Below are 10133 nucleotides of genomic sequence, written 5' to 3'. Positions count from 1 at the left end.
CGTGCTGTTGCTAGGCGACAGGCAGAGTGGGAGGAGCTCCGTGGGGAACGCTCTGATTGGTCAGTAGTTTCTACACCCAAACGACACATTATGATGTACTAAGACACAGTTATGAGACACAAAACGTCCGGTTCTTTAAAGTTCTTCAGAGCTTCATGTGGTAAAGCTGCATTCTCTCTAGTGTCCACCAGGGGGCGACTCCTCTGGTTGTATAGAAGTCTAGTCTAAAATGACTCTACTTCTCTCTTGATTTATTCCCTCAGTAAACATTGTAAACATGAGTTTATGGTCTCAATCTCTAGTTTACAGTCTTCTTCAATACAGCATGATGTTCATTTAGTACATTATGCTCCATTTAGAGTCAAACAGACCATAAAGAGGGGATGATTTAGGGGCGGGGCTACACGCTGATTGACAGGTCTCTACCAGAGACGTATACAACGTCTCTACGTCACTCCTCCTCAGTCCAGATATGGTCACTTCCTGTTCACTGTTTTTAAAAATAACAATATGGTGACGGCCGAAATGAAAGTGAATATACCAATTGTTTCCTCAGGTGGAGACGGATTCAAAACCGGCATCTGCGTTTCTGGCGATGCCGTGACGACGGAGCACCAGCTGCTCAGCCGAAACTTCCCGAGGTTCTTCAGAAGGCAGGGGGCGGAGTCAGACCTCACGCTGAGAGTGGTTGACACGCCCCCTACTATGTTGCCACGCCCACATAACGTGCACGAGCTCTGCCCCGAGGGCGTGCACGTACTCGTGCTCGTTGTAAGAGCCGACCTGCCGCACGACAACACGCACCTGGAGGAGCAGGTGGAGGTACACACACACACACACACACACACACACACACATTGTAGTGAGATGTTTTGGGTGATTTTGTGTGTGTTGTGTTGCCGTGTAGACTCTCTTCGGTCCCGGATGGCGTCGTCACGCTTTACTCGTTCTCACGCACGCTGACCACCTGGAGGAGGCGGGGCTTCACCCGTCGGACTATCTAGCACAGACCAGCGATTGGCTGAGAGCTCTGGCTGAAGAGGGGGGAGGAGTCTCATTCTTGGACAACAGCCGTGATTGGCCGTCAGTCAGAGGACGACCACTGAGAGACCGGCTGCTCCGCCTCTCAGCCGGGAACCATCACAGAGCTCTGACGGTGAGGACGGAGGTCTCACTCTGACTGAACTTCAGAGGAACTACATATGATTTGAACAAAAAAAGTTTGTGTAATTTTGTTTAGTTTCCTTAAAGTTTACTGATATTTCTAAATGTTCCAATTTAGTGAGTTGGAAGTGTTGTTTGCTGAGACATAAGGGTTCCAAACGGGTTCTTTCTGAAGTGCTGAGGTTCTTCGTTAGAGTTCCATTAAGAACCCTTTTCATTCAGAGAACCTTTTTGGAAGAAAAATAATTGTTTAAAATGCCGACATTAAAAAGATTCTCCAACACACACCTTCAAAAACTATGATCGTGAACCGTGTTTTTTGTGGGTTCTTCATGAAGCCCTTGGAATATAATGGTTCTCATTAGAACGTCTTGGGTCAGTTCGATATAAAACCCTTGGAATATAAAATGTTTTTTAATAGAACACCCTGGGGTTCTCAGTAGAAACCACTGGGTGGGTTCTTTTAAGCACCCTTAGAATGTGCAAAGGTTCAAAAACGAGTTCTCCTATGGGGACATCCAAAGAACCCTATATGGGTCTAGTTAGCAACTTTATCTTTAAAAAAATGTAGGGTAAGGCTGATCAATACTCTCAGTTCTCAAACATAACTTATTTAAATAATGTATTACAGTTTTATTTTAGTAGACCAGTAAACATAAAGGCATCTCTGTGCTTTCTGCTTCATGTTTTTACATAAAATACTTCTGGAGGTTATATTGTTAACTTAAAGTCGTTATACAAACAACAACACTCAAGTAAACAGATTATTGTGTTTTCATTTTTTTAATCAATAAACAACAGTGATGCAACTTCAATGAAATTGTTTTTTGTCATCTTCACCTTCTGTTAGCTAACGGCACTAGCTAGGCTACTAACTACCTAAGGGATGATTGGTTGCCGAGGCTTTTCACAATAAAAGTACATCACATCCTCAGCACGTCTCGTCCCGTGTGAAGTGGCGTCTATCTGATGCTGGCGTTGGTGAGGGAGGGGGTCCTGCACAGCCCCTTCCCCTTCACCTCGAACCTGCAACCTTTGTAGTTGGCCACGCCCCTTGAGTCGACCTGCAGGTCGGGCTGAAGAAGCTCCCAAACTCTGTCTTTGGACTGCAGCTCTCGGTCCGGGTCACCTGAACACAGAGAGAGTGGGTTAAAAAACGTGAATGGGAGCGAGTGGACGAGAGTGGAATAGAATAGAATGGAATGGACTGTTTGATGAATCATTTTGCTGTAATTTCGTTGTCGTAACCACGTTTACCAGGGTAGTTGAGGAAGGTGACCCTGTCTCCGGGGGTGGAGCCTGAGGGCGGTGTCAACAGCTCGGTGCAGTCATCGGGGGAGGAGCAACAGAGAAGGCGGGCCTGGGAGACCACGCCCCTCAGCTTACAGGCCTTGACGTTGCATAGCAACACAGCTAGACCGCCCTGGAGCTGCAGAGACAAAGAACAAAGACTTTTTACAAAATAATTTGGATTTAAGATAAGATTAATAAAATAAAATAAAAAGGGAAGGCACATACTAAGACAGAAAGAAATTAATAAAGTCTTGGAAAAAAGTTACATTTTGAAAATATTTCAAGAATACAATTGAGATAATTTGAGAATAAAATATTTACATTTTGAGAATAAAGTTATTTTATTTCGAGGAAAAAGTAAAAAATAATATTATAACATTTTGAGACTAAAAAATATTTCTGGAATAAAATTGTAATATTTTCATTATGAAGCCTAACATTTTAAAAATAAGAATGCATTTGTAACATTGTATGAAAATTGTAATATTTTTATAATAAAATTGTAATTTTTTGAGAATATAGTCGTAATACTTCAAGTTTAAAATTCACGTTTTTATAATAAAGTCATGATATTTTTTTATTAAATTGATAATTTGAGAATAAACATATCATTTGTAGAATAAAGTTGTACAGTTTTGATATTAAAGTTGTAACATTTGGATAATTAAGTAGTCTCAATTTAAGTATGAAGTTGATACATCATGAGAATAAAATTGTAATATTTTCATTATAAAGTTAGAAATTATTGCGAGGAAATAGTTGCAATGTTTCAAGAGTAAAGTCATAACATGACACAACAAATTGTAATATTTATATAATAAAGTTGTCATTTTTGGGATATAAAGTCCTTGTTACCTCCTCCAGGTGTGTTTTCCCTCCCAGCTTGCTGACGACCGTTCGGGGGGCGTTCTCTCCCACGTCCACCTCCTGGACCGACATCGCCTCGGCCAGCGGGTGAAGCCGGACGCTGAGGATCCGTCCAACCCGAAGGTCCAGTCGTGACACGTCGACGCGAGGCTCCGCCCCCAAAGAGAGGGAGTCAGAGGTGGGACGAGCTTGAAGAAAAAGAGAAAGGTAAAGACTTTTCCTTCCTTTCATCTTTTCTTTTACTTTCCTAATTTCCTCCCTCCTTCAACCCATCTCACCTTTCCTCTCTCCTCCTCTCCTCCTCCTGCTCTGTCTCTCTCTCCGGTCGTGCGAGGAGGTGGGAGGAGGATTTGTTGAAACAGCAGCTGTGGCTCCGGCAGGTTGATTGACAACCGGTGTTGTGTGGGCGGGGCTAACAGGTGGAGAAGGCGGGGCCGGGGAGAACAAAGCTTTAGCTGAAAGAGAGAAAAAGAGGCAGGAATTGTTTCGTTTTTTTAACTTATGGTTAAATCTCCAAAAGGGTTTGACTTAATAAAGTTGTTATTAGATTAAAATAATCCGCTCCGGTTCTCTCTGGTTCTCCACACGGAACCAGCTCAGAGCGAAAGAAAATCATTTACAGTTGTTGGTGTGTGTTTGAATTCCTCTTTGTGAGGATCGGGTCGAGGTTTAGACTTTGAGAGTGAGGACATTCTCAAAAGGGAGGACATTTAGGAAAGTTAAGACATTTAGGAAAGTTGGAGGACATTTTAGTAAATTTTAGTGTTCTCACGTCGTCAAAGGGCTGTTTAATGATTCAGACCTGGTTTGAGGTTAGACTCAGGTTTGTGGTTTGCATTATGTCATTATCAAAAGTGTGTGTGTGTGTGTGTGTATGTGTGTGTGTGTGTGCGTACCGGTGCGTCTCCTCTGTTTGTCCTGCAGCTGAGTTCTCAGCAGCTCGATGTCTTTCTTCAGTTTTCCGTTCTCCACCAGCAGCTTCCTCTGATCTCTGACTGAGGCCTGCAGCACTGAAACAAACACACAAGTAGGTTTAATCTCATCCACAAGGGGGCGCACTGCAGCTGTCGCCCTGGATGTGTTTTCTCTTACGCGCTTTCTCTTTCATCAGCAGGGCCTGAGTTTTGAAATACTCCACGATCTGCTCGCCGTCCTCTGGATCCAGTTTTATGAGCGCGGCTGCAAGGCTGCAAACAAACAGAGTTAACCAGTGCAACAGTGTGAAACTAAAGGAAACAAAGGTAAACATTTGTGTGTACAAAAGCCTCGTATATGAAAAACAAAAACAAAAAATGTTTTCTCCAAAATGTACTCCCAAAACTCCCAAAAAGAATTAAATTCTGTTGTAACACAGGTTGCATGTAATATAAGTGTCTAACAAACCTTTGGTTCAATTCAAGTCTCAGGTCAGTTCGAAAACTACGTAGTACAGTGTACAGTGTTGAGGTACAAGTACTTTACATTTATTCACAACTTCATATTTTTTCTCCATTACATTTTAGCAGGAAATAGTGTACTTTGTTTTATTTCCTTATAAAAAAGTGAAAGAATCTACTTGTGCAATAGAAATATTAAAATCTGTTTTTATTGTTGCAAAATAAGATGCGTTCAAGATACAGAAAGTTATTTCTGGAACATTTGTAAACGACTTTAAACTTTAAAATAAAAACAGGATGATAAAGTCATACAAATTATAAAGTAGTTCAAAGTAGCTCCGCCTCAACCAGCTACACTTAAAATCCAGCTCATACATTAATGCATCAATACTAACAATACTATTATATGTGACATTTGGGTGGAAGTACATTCTGCTATACTTCAGTCCGATTTTCAAGTCAGAACATTGACTTGTAGTGGAGTATTTTACATTGTTGTATTAATACTTTTACTGAAGCAAAAGACACCAAATCCCCAAAAACTCAACCCACAAGTATTTTATATTTCAGAGTAAAGATGAGAGTTTAACCACATGAAGAGCTCGTCTCTGAAATGAACACATGAAAGCAAAGAAAGAGTCGTCATTGAAGTTTTGATAGATGTTATCTGTGATGAAGGAACACACATCAAAGGACTACACACACACACACACTGACTTGCTGAAACCAGCCTATTTGCATAATGATAAACATGCAGCTACTGACGCACCCGTCAGCTGTAAGTCTGGTTAACATTTACATACACAAACACAGTCGGCTGTCACCAACACGCTGTATTGAAGAAGACTGTAAACTAGAGATTGAGACCATAAACTCATGTTTACAATGTTTACTGAGGGAATAAATCAAGAGAGAAGTAGAGTCATTTTAGACTAGACTTCTATACAACCAGAGGAGTCGCCCCCTGGTGGTCACTAGAGAGAATGCAGCTTTAACTCATGAAACTTTGGCTTCACTTTTCAGACCTTGAGGTTGCCTCCTGATCCAGCCCTTTCCCCCCAAAACCAGAAGTCTTAACCCTTAATCTTACTGCTTGACCTTGTGAGGACCAACAACCTTTTGTCCCCAAATGGTGGTTGAGTCCCCACAATGTGAGTAATACAAACTTTCACACACACACACTGGCAGCTGACAGTGAACAGCTGCAGTCGAGCCTCCTGCTATAAATATCAAGAGCTGGTAGAAGATGAACGAGACAACAGTGGATGAAGTACTCAGACCGTTTACTGAAGTGCAAGTAGCAGTATTGCAATTGAAAAACACTTAAAAATATAAGTACTCATTACGCCGAATGGTTTCCTTTATTTTATATTTATTATTGGAATTATATTACTGATTCATTTCAATCCAAGCAGAATTTGAATGTTGTTTCAGTTAATTTAATTAACTATATGTACTGTTGTCATGTCGTTGTATACATTAAAATGCTAATTTTATGAACTGATGAAATGTTTAATGTAAAAAATAATGTAGATAATATTAATGTGTAAACTGACTAAAACTGTCAGATAAATGTAGTGGAGTAAATAGTACAATAGTTCCTGCTATAATGTAATACAAGTGTAAAGTAGCATGAAATGGAAATTCTGACAAAGGTACAAGTACCTTCAATTTTTACTTAAACAAATAATATAATAATAATAATAATAGAGAGCATGAATCTGAGGTAAACAAAAAAAAATTTAAAGAGAAAAGAGCACCACATGTTATGAAAAGTGCCTTTGAAATCAATAAAATAATAATTCTTTGCCACTTTTCTGCTTTATGGTCTAAAATGAATCAAATGAAAAGTATTTGTTTTGATTTTGCCACAACAACAACAACAACAACAAAACGCTCCTACATTAAAGCCGCTTATAGAAAATAGAAAAAGAGGACAACGATCTACAACATATAATGATGAAACATTTTAACATGTGGGAGTTTAAAATAAAAAATAAATAATTTGAATAGTATCTAACGAATGCTAAATAAAACCTGACAATAGGTTAATAGGTTTAAAAACCCTCTGAAGGTGTTTAGATCTTCATATTGTCTTTGTGCTACAGACAACAAACACACAAATAGCTTAGTAGCTTTGTAGCTGTGTAGCTTTGCAGGGCGTACCTGGGGTTGAAGAGGTTGTCCACGTTGTCTACGTTGTCCATGTTGGACGATGTTGTCGGTCGGCCGGTCGGAGACGGAGAACTCACAGTTTGTCTTCAGCTGAGACTCATTCAGTCCGTCAGCTGTCTGGTTCCATCGCCAGCTGCTTGGACAAACACCTCCCCTTTAAAATCACAGGACGAGTCTCTGTGATCTGGAAGTTTAACAACTTATTATTGAAAGTATTAATTTTATTTTAAGTATTTAAATCCTTTATTGACGTTAATGTACTAATACCACACTGTAGAAATACTCTGTTATGACTCAGTAAAAGTCCTGCATTCCTGAGTATTATCAGCTGTTAAAGTACTCATTGTGCAGTAAAATTATTTTTATATTGTTACTATTACTAGTAATTTCATTATATTTTAGATTTCTACTCAACTACATCTCAGAGGTAAATATTGTACTTTTTAATGATATATCTTTACATGATATGAAGCGGTACTATGATCTAGCCAGTAGTACACAAACTATCTCAAACTGGCTCCACGTTGACAAACTACAACATTATAATGTTCTTTTTATGTATTTATTAGATAAAAACAAATAATATAATATTTTACAAAAAAGAAGCCACTCTGAATTAAGAGTACTTTTTTAAGTACATTTTGCTCATAATACTGTGGTACTTTTACTAAAGTACCATTTTGAATCTAGCACTTTTACTTGTTGTGGAGTATCTCCACACCCTGGTGTTTATACTTTTGATTTATGTATTTATATTTGTATATATTTCAAGAACATATTACTGAACTTACCCTTTATTGTACTTCATTATATAATATCAATGTATATATATACATATTTGTTTTACTGTAAATAAATTGGTATTTTCTGGAAGATTTCTACAAAATACTATTTGTTTTGGTGATTAATGTTTAATTAATTAATTAATGATTAATTTAAGTGGTTTTTGCAGTGTTTATAATAGAGTTGTTGTTTTTGACAGACCTCATTCGTTTCATGATCAACATGTTTCTTTGCAGCTGAAACATATCCATTGATCAATCAATCTACGGCTCTGTCAGCTGGGGTTAAGTGTAATTTAAGGCGTCAGTATGCAGAGAATGTGTGTGTGTGTTTGTGTTTATATATAGAGAGACAGTGGTGTGTTGTGTTTGAGGTGTGTGGGGTTTTCCAGAACACAAGCATCCCCCTCTTGTGGAGGAAACCGGTACTACAACAACACCCACATCTCAAACTTTATCTACTTCCTGTTTGTTCCAACTCCCACATCAGCATACTAGCTAGTGCGATAGAAACAGATTTAGTGTTTGCCAACACATAGTATGCCAGTATGTACTTTGTAAGAACAGCTGTAGCATGTACTAAAAAGTATGCTGTTTGGAACAGGTTATACTTTTTCCTTTTTACTTCTGGTTCTAGTGTACCATCAGTGGGTCACTTTAGTCTAAACATGTTGGAAACAACACGCATGATTTTCAGGATCCGTGTGGTTTCAAGCTTTAATATAAGTTGTGTCTTTTACAAGCTTTGTGCAATTAAATGATAATTAAAGCAATTAACATTTTAGTTCATTTACAATCTAACAGCTTTTGTGTGTGTTTTTATACATTTATATTTGGTCAAATCTCTCGACAAATGATGAGCTCTAAAAGGCTGCAAACCAAAAGATGATGCATTAAAAATCCTTAATAAAGCCGGTTTGATGTTTAATATGTCATATGCAGGTGAAGGTCACATGATCAGCTCCGATTTCACCTGGAGAGTCTTTTAATAAAAGTGCCCATCAAGCTAGCTAAGCTAGCTAGCTTGACCTCATGGGTTCATTTGGACTTACGTGTTCTCTGTTTCCTCCTCGTTGGACGATGATGTTGGACGTTGGAAATTCGCAAGTTGAAATTCGCAAGTTGAAATTTGGAAATTCGCAAGTTGAAATTGACGCGAAACCTCGAACGAACGGCTTTTGAAGTTTTAGTAGCGCTTAAAATTCGTAGTTTTTGTTTATTAGAGTATCACAATCATTCATCACATTCACTCCTGTGTGGCTTACCTCAGGCAGGGATCGAACCCGCGCTGCAATGTCATCGGTTGGCGTCTTTATCCACTGGACCATCTCCGGCACAGATCAACACAGAGAACGAGAGAGAGGAAGAAGATCTGACTGAAGCTGTAGAGAGTTCATCTTCATCAGCCTGCAGAGAAACAACGTCTACACACTGAAACACATTTTACATTAAATAACCTGAAACCTGCTGTGAAGACTCACAAATGGATGAAACTACATCACATAATAAATTTAAAAATGTGTTCAAAGTTGTGATGGCTCAACCAGATGAGGAACTCTTCCACAATCTGAAGGTTGTTGGTTCAAGCCCCTCCAAAAACATTTTTCCCCTCTTAAAACATGCAGATAATCCCGAAAAAAAAACCTTAATACTAACAACAGAAATGGCTCAAATTAAAATCAGAAAAGGTTTTTAAGTGTATAAAAAAACTCTAACGATGCTGAGATAACCAATCAAATCTCTAAATATCCTGAAACCTGCCATGAAGACTCACAAATAGATGAAACAACATCATTACAAAAATAATTCGGGAAAGGTGCTCAGAGTTGTGATAGCTCAACCAGATGAGAAGCTCTTCTGTAATCTGAAAGTTGTGGGATCAAGACCCTTCTATTGAATTTTTTTTATTTTTGTGTGATTTGAATAAAAACTTAAAGTCTCTTTTGGGAATGTTCCTGTAAAACATGCAGATAAACCATTGAAAGGACAAAAAAGGTTTTTGAGGTTTTAAAACCTCTTAAACTGTGGTGATACTCCAATAAAACCTTCTCATATACATTAATCCATTAATGTGTCCATTAATTAACCTCAAATTTGCATCGTGATTAGAAAATGTAGATCATTAAGGTACAAATGAAGGTGCAGTTACCTTTTATGTTCGAAGAAGAACCAAACATCTCTGATCAGCTCTGAGTGTCTTCATGAAACACACTGATCTCGGTTCGGCTAATCAAAAGGCTTTTCACAATAAGAGACACCTTTATCAAACAGAAAACACAAACAGAACAGATGGGATTAGAACTCACAACCTTCAGATTAGGGAACATGCTCTCTATCATCTGAGCTCTCAGAACTCCGTGAGCATCTGTTTATCTTTCAATTGATGTGGTTGTTCCAAATGTGTGAGTCTTCACGACAGGTTTCAGGTTATTTAGAGTTTTGATTGGTTACCTTCTCACAGTGTTGAAAACATTTT

General features: G+C 38.6%; 2 protein-coding genes across 4 annotated transcripts in view; one reads left to right on the top strand and one right to left on the bottom strand.

Moving 5' to 3' along the window:
* LOC137874439 (GTPase IMAP family member GIMD1-like) overlaps nt 1–1464 on the top strand; it is a 2357-nt gene extending 893 nt beyond the window's left edge. For all 3 annotated transcript variants that reach the window (XM_068713121.1, XM_068713123.1, XM_068713122.1), the window contains 3 exons: nt 1–59; nt 557–822; nt 908–1464. The exon at nt 1–59 is cut by the window's left edge and continues 97 nt beyond it. In XM_068713121.1, coding sequence (XP_068569222.1) covers nt 1–59; nt 557–822; nt 908–1180 — 598 coding nt within the window. In that variant the 3' untranslated portion in view covers nt 1181–1464. The remainder of the gene's footprint in view (nt 60–556; nt 823–907) is intronic.
* Nucleotides 1465–1928: 464 nt separating this feature from the next.
* aimp1b (aminoacyl tRNA synthetase complex interacting multifunctional protein 1b) lies at nt 1929–7067 on the bottom strand. The gene is made up of 7 exons (XM_068713100.1): nt 6867–7067; nt 4417–4511; nt 4221–4334; nt 3603–3779; nt 3313–3512; nt 2422–2593; nt 1929–2293 (listed from the first exon to the last, which is right to left on the bottom strand). The coding sequence occupies exons 1-7, from the start codon at nt 6905–6907 to the stop codon at nt 2127–2129; spliced, it is 966 nt and encodes a 321-aa protein (XP_068569201.1). The 5' UTR covers nt 6908–7067; the 3' UTR covers nt 1929–2126.
* Between the last annotated feature and the right edge of the window lie 3066 nt (nt 7068–10133).

This window comes from Cebidichthys violaceus, unplaced genomic scaffold (genome assembly GCF_023349555.1).
Source record: "Cebidichthys violaceus isolate CVI_PGR_0920_01 unplaced genomic scaffold, fCebVio1.0.p SCAF_19, whole genome shotgun sequence".
NCBI classification, from domain to species: Eukaryota; Metazoa; Chordata; class Actinopteri; order Perciformes; family Stichaeidae; genus Cebidichthys; species Cebidichthys violaceus.
This window is presented reverse-complemented; position numbering and strand designations above follow the sequence as displayed.

Coding starts and splice junctions, on each gene's coding strand:
- aimp1b (XM_068713100.1), bottom strand. CDS start 6,907: ATGGACAACGTAGACAACGTGGACAACCTCTTCAACCCCAG. Junction 3,513..3,602: donor GAGAGGAGGAGAGAGGAAAG/GTGAGATGGGTT, acceptor TTTTTCTTCAAG/CTCGTCCCACCTCTGACTCC. Junction 2,594..3,312: donor GGAAAACACACCTGGAGGAG/GTAACAAGGACT, acceptor TTGTCTCTGCAG/CTCCAGGGCGGTCTAGCTGT.